This window comes from Ursus americanus, chromosome 9, assembly GCF_024610735.1.
Source record: "Ursus americanus isolate L20-20 chromosome 9, mUrsAme1.1.p, whole genome shotgun sequence".
In the NCBI taxonomy this organism is placed as follows: domain Eukaryota; kingdom Metazoa; phylum Chordata; class Mammalia; order Carnivora; family Ursidae; genus Ursus; species Ursus americanus.
In genome coordinates, this window is record NC_142135.1 from 40,120,828 (window position 1) to 40,141,203 (window position 20,376).

Genomic DNA, 20,376 nt, shown 5'->3' on the forward strand with positions numbered 1-20,376 from the left:
ATCCATTGTAGTGCATAAGACAGCATGGTAAAATGGCTCAGGCCATCTCCTGAGGGACTTAGCCATAACCCCTGAATGAGCGTCTGATTGGCACTTCGGAGAATTTGGGTGACAATATATTTGACTCATTTTTTCTCTTTCCCCTCCAGAGATTTCACACACCTGAAAGAAGAGAATGTCAAGACGCAGGTAACATGATTTATCTTGTAGATATGTTTAAAAGTTGGGTGCTGCGCTTGAAACTCATGACTTATTAAACTTTCTTTTAAAAATTGCACCGTAGTAGCCGTTTACAAGCTAAGCAACAGTCCCAGCCCAACCAGACGGATTCCCCCCAAGAAGCCCAGATAATTCAGGCCAAGAAGAGAAAAACAGCTCAGGTGAGTTAAGGGAAAAGAGGAGCGAGAAGAAATCATTTGCTGGGACTTTAGTTTAACAGCGGTCTTTTTTATTTTCCAGGATGTCAAAAAAAGAAAAGAGGAGGTCACCAAGAAACATCAGTATGAGATTAGGGTAATGCAGAACTGGATTGGGTGGGTTTGGGGGAAACAAATGCAGAACAAATAAGAATGGAATTGTGTTATTGCTATGCAATAGAAAGATACCTCTGACACTTTTACTTTGAACGCCCCTAGAGGTCAGCAGGAAGGCGGGTATCTTTGGGTGGTTTGTCTGTGCCTGAATCCTACTACAGCTGCAGAGTAAGTTTGCCTTGAAGCAGCTGGTTCCTCTTTGTAAATCCCTCCCTCTTGGAGTCGCCTGGTGCACCAGGGCCCGCCTAATCTGCCCAATGTACTGCTCTTTGTTCCCTCTCTGACTATAGTGGAGGGTCCTAATAGCTGTTCTTGGGGCATATAAATAGGAGTGAAGTCACTGACAAACTGGCACCCAGCCCTTTGCTACCTATTCTCCCTATGTGTGGTGCAGAGAACACTAGAGACAGTGGTTCTCTTTGACACCAGCATTGGTTGGGGAAAGGGTCCTTTAAAAAATATTTAAGTAATTGACTTCAGTAGATTTCATTTGTAAGGTTTTGCCTTATAGTATTCTGAAGTATGGGAGCAGGCTTAACTGGGATGTGGGGAGGAGCTTTTTACAAAACTAGGTGCCCTTGCTACTCTTATAAACAGAGGGAGAATTTCAGTTTTATAATCTTGAAAGTGATTAGTGTTTGACTACAGATGCATTTTGTTATTACTCCCTTCCCCCAGTACCTAATGTCTTGTATTTCCAGGATTGTGTTTTGTTCTTTAAAACATCCCACCTGTTACTATTTATGAAGATCACTATGAACTATGTCTTATTTCTAAAACATGAATGTCAACTAGATTGTCAGCCATGAATAACTAATGATGGTGTTGGGGAAAACTATGGGCTGTTTAGAGATACTAGCTTCCATTTATGAAAGATCCAAGAGCTGATTTTCTTTTGCACAAATTTTTGTTTTAAATGACAGAATTGTTGGCCACCTGTATTATCTGGGGGGATCAGTCCTTGTATTATCATTGAAACACCCCACAAGGAAATAGGAACAAGTGACTTCTCCAGATTTACAAATTACAGATTTAAAAATCTTTTTATTAATCCTTCACCTTTGCCTGATTTAAGGTAAGAAAATTTTGTAATTTAATATCAAAGATTAAAATTGTACTAATATATTACACTACTTTGAGTCATATTTTGCCTTCATTTTAAGATAGTAAAGGAAGCAATTTTTGGATGTTTTTCTAATATTTATGCATGTATTGAAAATGGTGATGTTTGCAAAGGATATGGGTATTTAAAATACTGATTTTATGAAGTAATTTTCATTTACTTGCTGAATACTGTAAGCCTTATTAGAGGCTTTTTAAATGAGGTTTAAATGATTTTTCTAAATTGTTAAGATGGAAGCACTTTAACATGTACATTTCATTTGCTATATCAACTTTATTTCTTACCAAGCTTAGGAAGATCTATACTCAATTCTTTTTTGTTAGTGTGACTAAGAGGTACAGCTTTTACAAAACATGTAGTGTAAGTGTATTTGGCTCTAAGACACACATTAATGAGCAGGCATTTAAACTCACCATCCCCCCTTCACTATATTCTGTCCCAGCTACCACTTTAGGTGAGTCTGCTATTGATCTATTTGGAGATGACTGGAACTTGTCTCTACTGGGATTATATGCTTAAATATTTAAATTTTCATTGTTGCTCTTGAGAAAATATTGTTATCTTAAATGGGAGACGTTATAATTTATAAATAGGGAAAGCACTCTTGAAAGCCATTGTCTAAGTTCTTGCTGTACAACTTCAGGCTTCTGCTTTTTTAATGCTAAAGAAATGGTTTCTAAAAGTTACAGTAGCAATTTTTTCCTATTTTAAGAGCTTCTCCTTCCAAGTTCTAATTGAAAGTTCTATTTCAATGCCTGAAGTTTATTCTTTGTAAAACAGATAGTTTGAATATTATGTAGGTTACATATTCTTTTCTCCTCCTTTCTATAGTTGGGGATGTTCAAAGGATGTTTGGCTAAACATGCTAAAAAAAGAGACCAGATATGTTCATGACAAACATTTTGAAGTTCTGCATTCTGACTTGGAACCACAGATGAGGTCAATACTTCTAGACTGGCTTTTAGAGGTATGTTCCATCGATACAAATTTCTTTTATCTCTGAATAATGGAAAAGTATTTAGATGTACATGTGCTTTCCATGTGCCCTTGGCATATTTTTCATTTCCAGCAGCCATCTTTTTGGGGGTACATACTGCAGTTGATGGTACCAAAATGGAAAATGTCTGCTTTGTGAGAATAAAATAGCACAGCCACTGCATCCCATACAACCCAAACCTAATTCAGAATTCCTGGTGTCTGTGGGTATTACTGTGTACCAGGCACTAGGTGCTGAGGATAGTCAAGATGAACAGTATATATAATTGACAAGGTTTTGAATTCTGCTATGCAAAGAGAAGAACCAGGACTAGGCTTCAGAGCCCTCAGAAGTCCTTTTCTGCATCACCAAAATCGAATTATAATTTGGAATCCTGATTTCTAGGTCCTAAATGATAAGGCTTTGAATATCCAGAGGTGCTAAGCCCTCTAGGCTTCATGTAGTTTCCCTTTATTACATACCTTTATTCCTTTTCAAAATACACTGTACCATTAATCTAAAGGAGTAACAGTGATCTCCAAGTCTGTAAAGATCTGTGCCAGAATGTTCTCTTGTTTAGGCCCATTCCTTTTCTCTGGATAGTAATTCCAAGAGTCTCTAAAATTATTGAGAAAACGATTACTTGTGTAAATGACAAACTGATTTTCCTCCAGCCCTTGGATATTTGCTCTGTAGTTTCCCTGTGTTTGATAGAGATGATGCATTCTAAGGGAGAAACACTATAGACTTTTTGGAGGAGTAATACATGGCAGAGTAGATCTCAGAAGCTTTCAGAAGAGTTTTTAAGGCTATAAAACACAGTCTTATTGAGTCAGGTTATCATTTCTTATTCTGAGTAGAAGGGAAGATATTTCAATCATGTGGGTACAAGAAGGTGGCTGAGTTTTGACTTCTGGAGTGCCTAGTGATCATGGAAGCAACCTAAGTCCAATTATGTAGATTTTTTTCCTTTTTATGTTAGATTGACTTTTTATCCAGTAGTTGTCCATCAAATTTACTGCTATTTTCCCTTAAACAGGATTATATGCAAAACTTTATAGAATATAATAAATCTAGCAGTGTTAAACTCTAGTTTTTCTTAGTATATCCTTTTAGTCTAGGGAATGCAAAGATGGTTCAACATTACCTTAACAGTTTAAAGGAGAAAAATCAAAGTCTCAATAGACGTGAAAAACATTTTTTGAAATTCAGTTTCCATTCCTCATTTCAAAATATGTAGTAACCTAAGATTTCCTTAACACAGTGTTTATTAGAAACTCATGTATTTCGGGGCGCCTGGGTGGCACAGCGGTTAAGCGTCTGCCTTCGGCTCAGGGCGTGATCCCAGCGTTCTGGGATCGAGCCCCACATCAGGCTCCTCCACTATGAGCCTGCTTCTTCCTCTCCCACTCCCCCTGCTTGTGTTCCCTCTCTCGCTGGCTGTCTCTATCTCTGTCAAATAAATAAATAAAATCTAAAAAAAAAAAAAAAAAAAAAAGAAACTCATGTATTTCCATCCCTGTTTCCTCATCTTCAAAATGGGGATAAAGCTGCTACTTCCTGGAGTTCAGAATTTAAAGCTTTCCCTATAATAAGTATGGAAATGACAGATACTGTTTATTATTAATAACAATAGTGAAACATTAGGGAAATTCCCATTACAGTCAGAAACAAGGGAAGAGATCAAGACTTTGCCTATCACCAATGTTGTTCATTGTTTTCTTCTATGAAAATTCTTTTAGCCAATGGAGTAAAACATGAAAAAAATGAAGTCAAAAACATTGAAAGGACTGTTATCATTTTGTAGTTAAATGTCTACCTAGAACAGTGAAGAGAATCATTTGGAGCTGTTCGAATTAAAAATATAAACTAGCCATGAAAACTTAACCATTTACCAGCAATAAACAATTAGGAAATTAATGGAAAAAAGTTCTCACTCGTCAGCAAAAGTATAAATGTATCTGGGAATAAGTTAAGTCCATATGGGAGGGGAAAAAAAACCTGTAGAACTAGTAAGAAAAGGGACGCCGGGGTAGCTCAGTTGGTTAAGCATCTGCCATGCCTTCAGCTCACGTCATGATCCGAGGACCCAAGTCGGGCTCCTTGCTCAGCAGGGAACCTGCTTCTCCCTCTGCCTGCAACTCTCCCTGCTTGTAAGTGTGCGTGCACTCTGACATATAAAATCTTTTAAAAATAGCTTTAAAAAAATGAGGATGGTAATAGATTCTTTTATCCTATATCCTAGTACATGTTAATATCTGCTCCCCTCCCTACCCCCGCCCAATCTTAGCTTTGGTATCCTAAAAAGCAAAGTTGGTCTTAGACGTATTCTAAAGACTGGTATTTTAGGAGAGAACTTTCTGATCTGTAGAAATGCTATTTTCCCTTAAATACAGAATATTTAAATGTTTGGATTCTTCTCTAGGTATGTGAAGTATACACACTTCATAGAGAAACATTTTACCTTGCGCAAGACTTTTTTGATAGATTTATGTTGACACAAAAGGATATAAATAAAAATATGCTTCAACTCATTGGAATTACCTCATTATTCATCGCTTCTAAACTTGAGGTAAGTTCTCAAGGTTTATCCATAGATATATTTCCCTCACTTTAAAATCAACACAGTAGTAATCCCAGCAAATAAGCTTTTGACATTATAGGAAAGATGAGTGGGTTGCTTTTTCCCTAAAACATTTTCTGAATATTATTGATTTGGATGGATAAATATAGTATCTGAGCCTATCATAAGCATCTGGTTTAGATTCTGGAAACATCTAGGTGAAATATCCTATGGCTCATTCTGTTGGAAAAAATATACCAGTGTGATCTCTGTACATAATTATGGCACTTGGATTCAATAGAATGGTCTTTGAAAACTAACTGACCCATCAAATGAAATTAAGTACTATGCTGGGTTAAAATAATGGGTCTATATCTATATACTGAATGGTCTATGTTCTGTATCTGGGTGGTGGTACCAGGATAGAAGGCAACTCTTTTCTTTCCTGAGGTTTTCTTGCACACAATCTCAATCTATTTTTCTTAAGCAGTACATTTTGGATACCATACTTTCTTCTGAAAGTTTTGAAACCTGTTATTTTGAGGGTAGGAGAGGGACTGTGAATCATGCCTTAATTTAAGTGTATTTTTCTTCCAAATTTGTCTTTTGAGCATTAAGAGCGATCTCCTAATTCTGCCAAATTTGGTGAATAATTAATTTTGTAGTCTATCCTTACCTGGAATCATACTGTGTGTTTCAGGTATTTTTCTAGACTGAAATCTTGATTTTTAGCCTGTTCTCATCTGTAGCAGGCCTCTCTTCTACTCTAATCATTCTGTTTGTTCTCTGGGCTAAGACAGACCTTTTAGCCAAACGCACAATGTATTTCTTGATTTACCATACTTTTATAGTAAAGGTTTCAGCAGTTTCTAGACCTTGTTTAAGTGTCTTGTTTTGGTCTGGCCACTATACTAAGCAATCTTAAAATAAGTTGGGCTTTTTATTTTTTAACTGAAATATTTTAAGATATTCTAGTTGTTTATTAACTGAAATTCAAGATCAAGTCTATGAAAATAAGTCTCAATGTAGCTAGCTAATTTAGACTCCTACATCCTTGAAAAATATCTTGTTACTAAGACACATAATCACTTGATAAAGCTGTCCTTAAAAATGAAGCCTGTATGTGGTTTCTGTATAACTTGCTTTAATCTGTCTCAACTGTGCTTAATTTTTTTAAAAAATCCATTTTAAAGGAAATATATGCTCCTAAGCTCCAAGAGTTTGCTTATGTCACTGATGGTGCCTGCAGTGAAGAGGATATCTTAAGAATGGAACTTATTATATTAAAGGTAATAAATTTATGTCTAATTGCAATTTAGTAACTTCATAGTTACTACTGAATCTAAAAGACCTCAATGTAAACAGTAGGTTTCATTCAGCATTCGGATCCAGTTCAAAGAGGTTAATGCTTCAAAACACTAACAATGGTATGGACGGAGGGGAATTTACTTAACCTGTAGACTCCTTTTTCTGTGTCTCTGAAGTTTTCTATATTGAGAATATTACCTTCTTAATTTAAAGTGATTAAGGACAACAACGCTTTGAAAAGTATAATTAGTGTAGCATGTATATATATAAATGAATTCCAACAATGGCTCTTAAATCTCAGTTCTGACATTCCCCTTCCAACAGTAGAGAATGAGAAAAAATATTTCATTGCCTTTTTTTCTTTCTATATGCAAAAAAGGGCTATTAACAGAAGCATGGAGAAGAGAAGCATAAAGGTGTTTAATCAGGCCCTGAATTAAAGTAAAGCCTGAATGTTAGCTACTAGAAAGTATGTTATTAAATTTGAACACCGTGAGTTTATATATGACATAAAAGAAAACAAGGACTTTTTATAGATTAACTATATGTATTATAAATTCATGTATTTTGTAAATTATGTTTACAATCTATAAACATTCGTATTCATAGCTCTGTTAAATATCAAGTATCCAGAAAGATCTCTTTCTAACAATAAACTGACTCAGATTCAGGCTTGAAGCACAGCATAAGGAATATGTAAAGTGGAGATGGAATTTTCCATAACACTGTTCTCACCTAATTATTTTAGACTGCTTGTAAATGATAAAGTCCCAGGGCTTCATGGAGGAGAGGATATCATAAATCAGGATTTATCTTTTCGTTCTCAACTTTTAAATTTGACAAGAAACCACCAAAGATCATGAAAAGAAAAAGTGTAGAATCAGTTCTTGGAAGATCTGAACGGAATTAGCTTGGTCACTGAATACAATTTTACAAAGGCAGTTTCAATAAATAATAGATGTAGAAGACCAGGGGCTGCAAGAAATGAGAAAAGGAGGAATGAATACGAGGCTCAATGAGCTTTCTAAATAAATAAAGACAACCAGAGAATTATAAAGGGGCCTATATTAATAGACTGTAAAATGTAAGCACGTTTACATCCTGAGGTATCTATATTTTTAGTAAAAGGGTCAAAATAAAATAAAGTAGCTGTGTATTACAGCGTATATATAGCTACATTTATTAACAGGTATTTTAATTCCATTAACAGGCTTTAAAATGGGAACTCTGTCCTGTAACAGTCATCTCCTGGCTAAATCTCTTCCTCCAAGTTGATGCTCTTAAAGATGCTCCGAAAGTTCTTCTACCTCAGTATTCTCAGGAAAAGTTCATTCAAATAGCTCAGGTATTTTCACTGAATATATGCTCATGTTTATTATAGCCGTTTAGTGCATTTATAGTCTTAAATAAGCTATACAACAAAAAGCATAATGAATTAAATTCACTCAATTGATGAGAAAACTGCTGATACATAAAATTCTGTTCCCAATATTTATATTGCTTAATAATTCTAGAAACCAAACTTTTTAAACTTTGAGTTTAAATGTATTATGAATACTTCAAGTCCAAAATAGAGAGTTAAATACATCATTTTGATATATAAAGTGGAAAAAGACATTTAGCCAGTTGCCTTTAGTACGGTATGAAATTATTCTGTATGATTATCTTATTCTCATATTTGAATACACAGGGTACCTATTTTGTACATTAGAATTAAGATTACCTTATTTTTTAAAAATTAGGTTCAAATTTCGCTCTCCTAGGCCAGCATAACAAATGTTCTTTCCTGCCTGCTTCGCATAAGTATCTTAAAGGCTATTTTAACCACCATATAATGTGAGGAAAAATCCATGTTCTAATTCTGTGTAGGATATGAAAAGCTTACATATGGAATTAAAGGAACTGCGGTATATTGGGATGGGTTTTAAATAACCTAGGTTGAAATTTAGCTGTATTTTAAATCTAGTCAACACATTATAAACACTAAAACTGAATTACCAGTAAGATATTAGAATTGGTTCATTTTACAAAACTTTCTAATGAAGGCTTATTTTTTCTATCAATTCCCAGCATTCCAAATTATCTTAGGGAGCTATACCCTTTGGTAGAGAACATTTGATAAGCGGTAATTAGTGTCTACATTGTTTATTTCTAAGTCTTCTACTCAATAGTTCTATCTTGTGGACCAACGTGAGCAAACATAATTTTATTCCACTAGACAGGAATCACCTTAGGCCTCTGAAATCTAGCCCTTTTCCACCATTCTGCTCTTTATGCAGCTCTTAGTACCTGGATTATACTGCCTTTTAACTAATCTCACTGTTTAGCCTACAGTGAAGCAGATACACAGGGAACATGTTTCTAAAGGATCATTTTAAAAATATTATCTTTCCTGATTTAAAATCCTCCAGTAATTTCAGTCATCAGAACTAAAATTCTTAAGGACCCTTTATAATCTAACCTAGGCTAATCTATGATCTAATCTATCCCTTTCCAGCTACTGCCCCCCCCCCCAAATAAGGAATGAGGGAAAGGAATTCCTTTGTTCTGAACTAGGAGTTCCAAGGGAAGGGAATACTTTCTCATTTATCTTTGCAAATGCTGTTCCCTATATGTAGAATACTCTACCTTCCAATCTTCCTAGCTACCTTGTCTTTTACGATTTAAGCAGCACAAGTCTTCCCCACTCTGGATGAGGTGCCCTTCCTACCACTTCACATCACGCTGCATCCTAACAATCCTTGTCTATTCACTGAAGCCACCACTCTCGAGGAAGTTATGTTTGGATCCCTGCAGTTTTAGCAATTCTTGGCATATGAGTCCACAGCATAAGTATTCCCAAACTGTAGCTGACTGATCTTTAGTAGAAACATGTATCACTCATCCTTTCTCCTCTTAAATATGTGTACTTTTGCTCTTTCTTTCGCTAGCTTTTAGATCTGTGTATTCTAGCTATCGACTCATTAGAGTTCCAGTACAGAATATTGGCTGCCGCTGCCTTGTGCCATTTTACCTCTATTGAAGTGGTTAAGAAAGCCTCAGGTAAGGCACTATATTTTGTTACCTTCTTACATGTTCACAACTTTTAAAGGGACTTTTATCAACTTTAGCTTCCTATTAAAATGGAAGAAAATTAGTTTAGCCATTACCTTCCCTTTTGTTGTTAGAAGTATTTTTAATCTTCAATATATATCCATAAACAAAAAATGTCAAATGGATTATATCCATTTGAAGTTAGTCAATATGGATATAGCTCTGCTTTAAGAGTTCTTTGGGTTTTGATAATTATTTTCACATATAGAAGGTATTGGTTAAGAAGCTCCAGTCTTGGGGCACCTGGGTGGCTCAGTTGGTTAAAGGTCCAACTCTTGGTTTTGGCTCAGGTCATGATCTCAGGTTGGTGGGATCAAGTCCTCTTTGGGCTCTGCATTCAGCGGGGAGTCTGCTCCTCTGCCCCACCCCCTTTACCCCCTTCCCTGCTCGTGTGTTCTCAAAAAAAAAAAAAAAAGGCTCTAAGTTGTTTTCAACCTCAAAACGGTCACATTATTAAAAGGCCAAAATCAGGGCATCTGAGCAGCTCATGGGATCAAGTCCCGTGTTGGGCTCCACCACTCAGCATGGAGTCTGCTTGTCCCTCTCCCTCTGGTCCTCCCCCTGCTATCATTTAAAAATTTTAAAAAGGCCAAAATCAAGTTCCAACAAGTTAAAGCAGCTTAGCACTCTCAAACTACGGTTAAATAGTTTCTGATGGAACCTTCACATTTTCCTAACTTTCCTCTGTCTAGGTTTGGAATGGGACAACATTTCTGAATGCGTAGACTGGATGGTGCCTTTTGTCAGTGTAGTAAAAAGTACTAGTCCCGTGAAGCTGAAGATTTTTAAGAAGATTTCTATGGAAGATAGACACAATATCCAGACCCATACAAATTATCTGGCTATGCTGGTATGTTTCTTGTGGGGCTTCTCGGTTTTTTATCTAGTAAGTCACTGAAACTGATAGTAAGGATACTAGAAATACTTCAGGGCAGTGATTTAAGCTACTAGGGGATAGAAAGTTCTAATGGGCACACTAACGTCACAGCAAGATTTGTGGAGTGTCTCAAGATGAATGCCAGCAGTCCAGGTAAGAGTTTTTAAAAACACAGTTGTAGGCATTTCAAACTGAATCTCTAAAATGTGACTAGTCATGCTTGCAAAGACAGAGGCCACTACATGATGCCTAAGTAGTCTCAATACCTAAAAAAAATCTGGTTTGACTTTTACTCTATCAGTGCTTTATCTTACCTGTTAATCTCTGCATGATTTCTTCACATATATAGGATGAAGTAAATTACGTAAACACCTTCAGAAAAGGAGGACAGTTGTCACCAGTGTGCAGTGGAGGCATTATGACCCCACCGAAGAGCACTGAAAAACCACCAGGAAAACACTAAAGAAGTTAACTAAAGCAAAGAAGTTGGAATTGACTCTTGGGTAGAATTTCATAAACTGAACTACTAAAGCTTTCAGGAAAGTAGTGCTATGACTCTCCTAGCCAATTCAGAAGTTTCACTGCCATTCTTTGATTTTTAAACCACTTAAAATTGGCATTAAGGAAGAAATTCCTAGGTTAGCTGTTTAAACAGCAGGACTTGTTTACAAAGATGACTTCATTCCCAATGTGACTGGATAGAAGCCAGCCACCATTTATGCCGTAACAATTTTTTTTGATCCAGTGTTACTATGTTTATCTTGATGAACTAAGAATTTTATCATTGGAGTTTTAGACTAGATAAGTGCAACCTTAAAGGGGACATTGAGTAATACAACAATACTTTGAATCTAGTTTTTAGGTTCTCAAAATTCATATTCTTGACTAGTGCAATTTGGTTTTTGAAAATTAAATTTAAACTTGTTTACAAAGGTTTAGTTTTATAATAAGGTGACTATCTATAGCTGCTGTAGCAAGCTATTATAAAACTTGAATTTTTACAAATGGTGAACATTAATCTGTTTTTTAACTGATACATTTGCCTTGCCGTAACATTTTTTAACCAGTAAGGCTTAAACTGTGCTCTAAAAAAGGGGAATACCAAAGAAGTTTTAAATAAGATAAATGCTGTAGCTCCTCCTTTGGGCTTTGACACAGACGTTGCTTTATAATAACTTTCTATACATCACAATTTAAGTGAAGTACCCTTCAACCTATTTATATGAGAAAGTCACTTTATTAACTCCAAGATATCCCTAAGGACTTTTTCTTAATTTAGTGTGACTAAGACTATTTATATTTGCGAAACTATTAAGGTCCTTTTTAAATTCCTACATTATGGGGGCGCCTGGGTGGCTCAGTCGTTAAGCGTCTGCCTTCGGCTCAGGGCGTGATCCCGGAGTTATGGGATCGAGCCCCACATCGGGCTCCTCTGCTGGGAGCCTGCTTCTTCCTCTCCTACTCCCCCTGCTTGTGTTCCCTCTCTCGCTGGCTGTCTCTATCTCTGTCAAATAAATAAATAAAATCTTAAAAAAAAAAAAAAATCCTACATTATGAGTTAAGGACAGTGTCAAAGTGATAAACTTCTATTTTCATAAGGCAGAAAAATAGTAATGTATACTGACTCCTAGATTATTTATTAAAAACAAAAAAACCTGACATAAGAACTTGCTGTATATAGACTAGTGACTTCTACATAAATATTTTAGTTTTTTGGTTTTTTTTAAATGAAATTTCAGCCTGAAGAGTGGGTCTAAATAGAAAACAAATTATACTAAGTTGCTAGTTTATTCTGTTACTGGACATGTGAATCTCTTCCTTTGAAGAAATTATAAATTTAAGCTATGGTTATGGTATGAAGTCTTCTGTATAGTTGTTTTTAAACTGTTTCAGTATTGTCTGAAAAGAAAACACCACTAAATGTGTACATATGTATTATATAATCTAATACTGTTTATTTTTAGCCCATTGTTTAAAAAATAAAAGTTAAAAAATTTTAACTAACTGCTTAAAAGTAAAGTTTTGCCATTGCTTGGAGAAACTTTTTTTTCCTTCTCTGCGCTGCCAGCTGTAACACTTCTTCTGGGTTGCTTGCGTTCAATTCTGTCTGGCCGATGGCTTTGATCTTCCAAAACAAAAAAGTGATGTTATTACAGGTGTGGTCAAAAATAAAGTCTTGCTAGTATACATAACATAAAACTACATGCTAAAAGTCAGTTTAATGATTAGCTGAACCTCTAATTGTCAGTGATAAGAGCTGTGGAAGAAATTAACAAAGACAGACTAGAGCCACTCTTAAAAATCTGATGCTGAGCCATTGTTTATGGAATTACAATAGGTCCCCCTTTATCTGAAGGCAACCATGGTCCAGAAGCAGATGATCCTCCTCCTGACATATCTTAGAAAACCAACAGTAGGGGGGCCTATGTGGCTCAGCCGGTTAAGCGTCTGCTAGTTAGAGGTCAAGTCATCTGCAGCCCTGTAGGCCACTATAAGAATTCTGACATTGCATGAGCTGGGAAACCATTTAAAGGTCTGAAGCAGACAACATTTTAATAAACTGGAGGTAAAAGCTCTAATATCAAAATAGGACCCGTTAAAAGTAAACATGGATAACCAAATTCTGGCAATACCTTCTGTTGCTCCAAATCTTAACAGTGGTTTAACACCAGGGAAATTAAGTATATCACTGAAGAAAGGCATAAAGTAACTTACTGCAATTTGTCTTTTATCTGTTTCTCCTCTCTTATGATGAAGATCTAAACAAATCAGTTAAGAATAAATTTGATACTATTAAATACCATGACAGAATCCTAATTGTTCCTCAACTTTGATTTAGGAAATATTTTTTTAATTTACAGAAATGAACTGTGCTAATATCACATATACTGAAGAAAGGATATAAGTCAAGTATTCCAAAATCGTAACATCCCATATGTAGTCGTAGTAGGAGTCCATAGCATCATGACTGCAAAATAGAATTTAGTTACTTCCTTTTTCTTAAGCAGAGAAATTTCAACTTCATTTTAAAAATCATTCATACCTGTTTTGTTCCTGCAATGATTTAAAGGCTGTCTTGTAGTCAATCTCTCTGAGGAACTGACATAAAATTGCCACCTACATAAACAAAGATTTGAAAATGGTTTCACGTAACCAGTGTCAACAATAACTCTTTGGGGGGGTAAATTTTTTTTAAGTTTATTTATTTTTTAATCATCTCTACACCCAATGTGCGGTTTGAACTCACAAACCCAAGATCAAGAGTTGCGTGCTCCTCCAACTGAGCCAGCCAGGTGACCCTGGGAGGGGTAATTTTTAATGATTCTTATATCAAGAATAAATTAAAGAGGATTTGCAGATTATACTGAGTGGGTGGATCAGCTCGTATTTATGGATTCCACCTAATTGCAAAAACTTTACACAAGAAGTCTGTCTGCTTGGGGCGCCTGGGTGGCTGAGGGGGGGGGCTAAGCGTCTGCCTTCCACTCAGGTCATGATCTCAGGGTCCTGGGATGGAGTTCCTCATGGGGGGGGGCGGGGGGGGGTCCCTGCTCAGTGGGGAGCCTGCTTTTCCCTCTCCCTCTGCCCCTCCCCCTGCTTGTATGTGCACGTGCGCACTCTTGCGCGCTCTCTCTTGTGCTCTCAAATCTTTAAAAAATCTGCCCAATATTTTTTTAATTAATGACCTAAAAATCATAAATTTTTATACTTTTATTTGAGAAACTGGCAAAAAACCAGTTCAGAAAACTGAAAGGAATGGAAAACTGCCAAACAAAAGTATTACATAATGACTTTCAAGGCCATACAGAACATGCAATTAAACCTGTCACGGCTAGTCCATTCCTCCACCCCTCGGTCTCTGGCAACCACTAATCTACATTCTGACTATAGATTTGCCTATTCTGGACATTTCATATGAATGAAATCATAATACAAAGCATGTGTATGTGGCTTTTTTTCACTTGACATAATACTTCTAAGATTCATCCCTGTTGTAGCACATATCAGCCCTTCATTTGCTTTTATGGCTAAATAATATTCTACTGTAGGAGCTACCAAATTTTATCTATTCACCAACTGATGGATATCTGGGATGTTTCTACTTTTGGGGTATTATGAATAATGATACTGTGCACATTCATGTACAGATTTTTCTATGGACAGATTTTCCATTTTCTTGGTTATAAACCTAGGGATTGAACTGCTAGGTCACATAGTAATCTTACGCTTAAATTTTTTGAGTAACGGCCAAGTTGTTTTCCAAAGTAGTTGCCCCATTTTATATTCCTACCAGCAATGTATGAGGGTTACAATTGCTCCACACTTCACCAACACTGTGTTACTGTCTTTCAATTACAGCCATCCCAGTGAATATGAAGGGGTCTCCCATTGCCATATTGATTTGTATTTCCTTAGTTGACTAATGTACATACCCACTTAAAAAAAAACAAAAAACAAACTTGAAAATGCAAAGACCAATGTTTTCATACTTTCATACTTGGAATTCATACCAATGAATTCATACTTTCATTTTAGTTAAAATTTACTAAAATAAATTTAAAGAATATGTCAAATTCTTAAAACCATAAACTTTATGACACGGAAACTAAAGGCTACTTCCCAGTCCAATGCTTTATATTTACAATAAACTCAAATATACATAAAAATAAACCAACAACATAATATCATAAACTAACCTGTGTGTGGCAATTCAGCAAAGAACAGCATTTTATCATTCGTTTTATTACCTACAAAAACACACTGATTACTTTCAAAAACTAGTTAACACCAACTGTAACCAATTTACCTGATGTGGAACAGTGGCAAAAATTTTGCGTATGTGGAAATGGTGGGTACAGGAGAACTCTATTTTTTGCTCAATTTTGCTGTGAATCTAAAACTGCTCTAAAAAAATAGAATTTTTAATTAAAAATAGTTACTAAAAAATGTAAGATCTCATTTCAAAAGCCATTTATTACTGAAGTACTGAAAAATACCATTTAGTAAGTTGTGACATTGGTGGCCTAAACCAGAGCAAAGAGCAATACATATAGAAAGAAAATGAAATAAATTTGAGATTTGAGAGAATCAATATGTCTTGAAGGCTGACTCAATTTTGGTGGGAGCACTGGTGAAAAAAATAGGACACTCAGGATTTGGGTTTGGTCAACTCAAATGGTCGAACAAAAGGTGTTTTGGTATTTTGGTGTTGTGTTGTTCTTTTTGTGGAAAAAGCTCGTGCGGAGGGAGACTGTAAGGTAATATGCTGAAATCAGTTTTGGACAGGTTGAGTTTTAGTGTTTTGGGAGAGCAAAGCAGCAATGATCTATGGGCCCTAGAAACATGGCGAGGAACTGCGTCTAAAGCATTCCATTTGGGAGTTACCACCACATACATGGAAAGATATAAACTCACCCAAAAAGGGGCCCAGAAAAAACAAACTGTAAAAGTAGACAAGAGCGAGCCCACAAAAACAGCTTACCTGGTCTGTATATACATCAGGGGGCACAGCCTTATTGAAGAAATCAGAACACACGGCTCCAGCCTGCAGGTAATAGTGGAGAGCTGCCGAATACTGATTTGTTGCTAAAGCAGAAAACGGAAGGAAGAATTACCTATCATGAGACGTAACAGGTGAAAAAACAGAGAGGGCCTCTTTTGTGAAGAGTCCGATATTATTACTTCATGAGTTGACAAAAGCAGATTCAAACCACAGGGTTAGGGAGAACACTCAGGACAACACACACACACACACACACACACACACACACACACTCACATTTTTTTAAAAGACTACTTTAAAGAAGCAATATAATATGCTCCTTACTTTCTAAAACTGATTAGCCAAAAATTTAGCTCAGACTTTGTCAACCTTACTAGCACAGAATTTAGTACTGGAGGTATTTGTTTCCCAAACACCCATCCTAGAAACATACCTGAATTTTCTGAGGTAGTTTATAACCAGTAAATCTAGTCTTTTTTTTTTTTTTTTAAGATTTTATTTATTTGACAAAGAGAGCGACAGCCAGTGAGAGAGGGAACACAAGCAGGGGAGTGGGAAAGGGAGAAGCAGGCTCATAGCGGAGGAGCCCAATATGGGGCTCAACCCCAGAAGGCTGGGATTACGCCCTGAGCCGAAGGCAGACGCTTAACGACTGAGCCACCCAGGCGCCCCAGTAAATCTATTCTGAACATGGATATTAAGATCTTGAGAAAAAGTTCTTTGGGGGGTTAGGGTGAAAACGAGCATGAAAACTAGTAGTTATTTGCTTCAAAAAGAATCCAGGAGAGAGGGGGGATGATGCAGGTGAGGGTACAGATGGAAAGAAGCTGGGCATGAATTCATTACTGTTAAAGCTGGGTGACAGGTACATGGGGGTTCATTATACTATTCTTTTATTTTAAAATTTCTCTTTAAAAATTTCAACTCCTAAAGAAAACTGATCTTGAAATGACAGTCGGAAATTTGTCTTGATCCATACAGTAATAGAAATATTGGAACTTTTATATCAAGTGGGAAAATCTATCACATATAATGAGAGTGGGGAGGAGTCAGGAATCTATTTCCAAGAGTACAAATAATTATCAAGAGTGCCAAGACAGATATTAGAATAGCATATTTAGAATAGAATATTTCTTTAAATTTTTTTATTAAAGATTTTTATTTATTTATTTGAAAGAGAGAGAGAGCACAAGCAGGAGGAGGGACAGAGGGAGAAGGAGAAGCAGACTCCCTGCTGAGCTGGGAGCCTGACGCACGGTTCGATCCCAGGACCCTGAGATCAGGACCTGAGCCGAAGGCAGATGCTTAACCGACTGAGCCACCCAGCCAGCCACTCCACCTAAAATACAGTATTTTAAAATAGCAATTTTATAGGGGCACCTGGGTGGTTCAGTCGGTTAAATGTCCAATTCTTGGTTTTGGCTCAGGTCATGATCTCAGGGTCCTGGGATCAGGCCCCACATCAGGCTCCTGGCTCAGCGGGGAGTCCGCTTATAGATTCTCTCCTCCTCCCTTTGTCCCTCCCCCCACTCACGCACATGCTCTCTAAAAATAAATCTTAAAAAAAAAAAAAAAAGAAATTTTACAAACTAAACTTTAACTTCTTTCCCTAAGAATGCTTCAACCAACTTAGATGAACATTCAACATTTTTTAAAAAAACAGAAAAAAGGTAGTCAACATAAAAAATTAACAGTATCTGCACCAAATGTTCAGCATGGAAGAATGAATATGTAAGTACATCTAGGAAGAAGAGTTAGAGGTCAGAAACAAGACTTAAAGTACTGGGGGAAAATGTGTCCAGTATTTATTTTCACTTCTAAAAGCATTACAAAAAACAAAACACAAAGCAACCATACATCTCACTTACCAAAATAAATGTCTGCCTGAATAATTAACCAGGAATGGGTGTTTGGGTTTATACTGAGGGCGTACCGAACTAGCTCTTTCACCGTGATTGCCACAGCTTCAAAGTCCACAGACTGAAGGCTTAAAAAAAAAAAAAAAAAAAAAAAAAAAAGACAATGAACACTAATCTCTATTTTTCAACTTCAAATTCCAGACGCATTTATTAAAAACAAAGACTTAGCCAAAATTTAGATGACCATAAATATAATACTAAGTATTACTAAGAGTAACGCTATGAAAACTATCACAACAACTAAGTCTAAGAAAGCAGTAAGGGGAGGGAATGGGGCCAGCTGCTATGAGCCTGGTTAAACCTGGAAGTCCTTTGACACAGAAATACAAGATGGAACTGTGGGGATAAAAGCCAGCCCAGCACCCAAGAAACACAGCTGACGGGTGCCTACCTCCCAGAAGCAGCAAGGCATTCTGGGAGAGAACACAGGCTCTGGATTCAGATACACACGAGGTTCAAGATCTAACCATAATTCACCAGCGTTCCCAGTACAGTGGGAAAGGAACTGTGGTATTAACCAGCAAACACGATTACACATTTACAGCTAAATGAGTTAAACTGGTTTGTGATACAAAAACTTCTAAAATGTTAACAAGAATTCTATCTACATATCAAACAACTGATCTTAAAATAGTAATGCTTAGTCCAGGACTTTCTCATGCTATCTTTGGAGTCAATAAAGACTCTTGCTCAAGAGAAATGCTTTTTCTGGTCATTTAGTCACACTTTATTTTCTCTGGGTCAATTTACATTAAAGTAACTTTATCATGAAGAGAATGGTCATTAAAAGCCTATTATGTGCCAGTCCTTATTCTAAACACCTAGTTTAGAAAATGTATTAACTTATTTAATCCTTTCAAATCTGAGGTAGGTACTATTCTTACACCCATCTAATAAACGAGGAAATTGGCAGAGAAAGCAACTTCAGGTAACTGAAAAAGAGGCTGGGACTTGAACCCTACCAATCTAGCTCAAAGCCTCTATGGTAAACTATTCTTTTGCCTCATTTATAAACACACACTGAAAATCGATCATTAAGTTACAATCTTAACTTAGGATAAAGAAGCAACATCACAGATATGCTACCAACCATCAATTAAAAAGGCAGAAAGATTTCTACCTGATTTTTGGACTGCTACCTAACATACTAAATTTTGTATAAGGCACCCCTGGGTGGCTCAATCGGGTTAAGCATCCAACTCTTGATTTCGGCTGGAGTCATGATCTCCAGGTCGAGAGATCGAGCCACATGTCAGGCACCTGCTTAAGATTCTCTCCCTCTGCCGCCCCCCACCTGGTTCATGCATGTGCGCTAAGAAAAAAAATTTCAGTGGCACCTAGGTGGCTCAGTCTGTTGGGTGTCTACCTTCAGCTTGGGTCATGATCCCAGGATCCTGGGATCAAGCCCCGCATCGGGCTCCCTCTCCCTCTGCCTGCTGCTCCCTCTGCTTGCGCTCTCTGTCAAATCAATGAATAATCTTTAAAAATAAAAATTTGCAGTTACAGGATGTCTGGCTGGCTCAGTCAGTAAAGCATGCGACTTTTGCTGATGGGGTTGAAAATTCAACCCCACGATGGGTGTAGAAATTACTTAAAAATCTTGAAAAAATAACAAAAACAAAAACACCCTGCAGTTACAATATTGTGTATTATGCCCACTTGCTTCATGAAGCCTGGTGATCCCTTGGGAAACAAGCCTCAGGAAGCGGAGTAAAGGGTCACTTGCCCACTTCTGACCCTCCGAGCCTCCACGAGATGCACAACCACTTCCAATCTCTAAGACTGAGATGAAAGCAAATTATTCTCATTCTACAGACTGCTTATCTACCTACTAAAATCTTCTTCAAAGACGCCACTAAGAGCAATAAAATGAGGCCTAGTCCTGCCCTTCAGGCACAAAAAAAAAAAAAAAAACAAAAAACAATTGCAGGTGGAGAAGGAAGGAAAAGTAACTTTTGTGAGGAAAGAAATTGGACTCCTGAATGAGAAGTTGCTATTTGTAGGGAGAGAAATGTGTAGATGGTTTCTTCTTCCAGAAAAAGAACATTTTCTTCTCCCGCTCCAAAATTCCATCATCTTACTGTGATTCTCGGGAGATGAAAGAAAGAACATTTCTTAAATACCCAAGAACTTCTTAGTAACGAAAAAGGGTTTGGGGGCCTCTGACAATCAGTGTTAGAAGAGACCTACAAAGAATTATAAAAAAAAGTCCATTTTCAAATAGATACTTGTAAAAGACATAAAATGCTGGAAACCTAGCAGGAAATCATTTTTTTTGCCTCGATTTTCTAATTCTACCCATTGACAAGTCATCAGGATCACTTAGGGATCTTTTGTTCGACCGAAGGCTAGTATACCTTAGCTCTTAGAGTTACGCCATATTCATTTTTAGGAAAATAATGACTGCAAAGAGAAACAAACTTGGCTGTAGAATCCTAACAGACTGTACCCTTTTATAAAGTCAAATTATTCAAGGTTATC

At 36.7% G+C, this 20,376-nt stretch overlaps 2 protein-coding genes across 4 annotated transcripts in view; one reads left to right on the forward strand and one right to left on the reverse strand.

Annotated features, from left to right (window-relative positions):
• Nucleotides 1-12,017, forward strand: part of CCNE2 (cyclin E2) — a 38,263-nt gene extending 26,246 nt beyond the window's left edge. For all 3 annotated transcript variants that reach the window (XM_045805929.2, XM_045805926.2, XM_045805927.2), the window contains exons 2-12: nucleotides 150-189; nucleotides 284-380; nucleotides 460-513; nucleotides 1,457-1,608; nucleotides 2,488-2,623; nucleotides 5,058-5,204; nucleotides 6,389-6,484; nucleotides 7,714-7,848; nucleotides 9,434-9,545; nucleotides 10,289-10,446; nucleotides 10,823-12,017. In XM_045805929.2, coding sequence (XP_045661885.1) covers nucleotides 176-189; nucleotides 284-380; nucleotides 460-513; nucleotides 1,457-1,608; nucleotides 2,488-2,623; nucleotides 5,058-5,204; nucleotides 6,389-6,484; nucleotides 7,714-7,848; nucleotides 9,434-9,545; nucleotides 10,289-10,446; nucleotides 10,823-10,936 — 1,215 coding nt within the window. In that variant the 5' untranslated portion in view covers nucleotides 150-175 and the 3' untranslated portion in view covers nucleotides 10,937-12,017. The remainder of the gene's footprint in view (nucleotides 1-149; nucleotides 190-283; nucleotides 381-459; nucleotides 514-1,456; nucleotides 1,609-2,487; nucleotides 2,624-5,057; nucleotides 5,205-6,388; nucleotides 6,485-7,713; nucleotides 7,849-9,433; nucleotides 9,546-10,288; nucleotides 10,447-10,822) is intronic.
• Nucleotides 12,018-12,402: 385 nt separating this feature from the next.
• The window catches only part of INTS8 (integrator complex subunit 8), a 44,072-nt gene continuing 36,098 nt past the window's right edge, over nucleotides 12,403-20,376 (reverse strand). The window contains exons 21-27 of the mRNA XM_087864719.1: nucleotides 17,845-17,963; nucleotides 15,956-16,059; nucleotides 15,171-15,221; nucleotides 13,517-13,590; nucleotides 13,375-13,441; nucleotides 13,189-13,230; nucleotides 12,403-12,598 (exon numbers count right to left, since the gene is read on the reverse strand). Of these exons, the coding sequence (XP_087720845.1) occupies nucleotides 12,482-12,598; nucleotides 13,189-13,230; nucleotides 13,375-13,441; nucleotides 13,517-13,590; nucleotides 15,171-15,221; nucleotides 15,956-16,059; nucleotides 17,845-17,963 (574 nt within the window). The 3' untranslated portion in view covers nucleotides 12,403-12,481. The remainder of the gene's footprint in view (nucleotides 12,599-13,188; nucleotides 13,231-13,374; nucleotides 13,442-13,516; nucleotides 13,591-15,170; nucleotides 15,222-15,955; nucleotides 16,060-17,844; nucleotides 17,964-20,376) is intronic.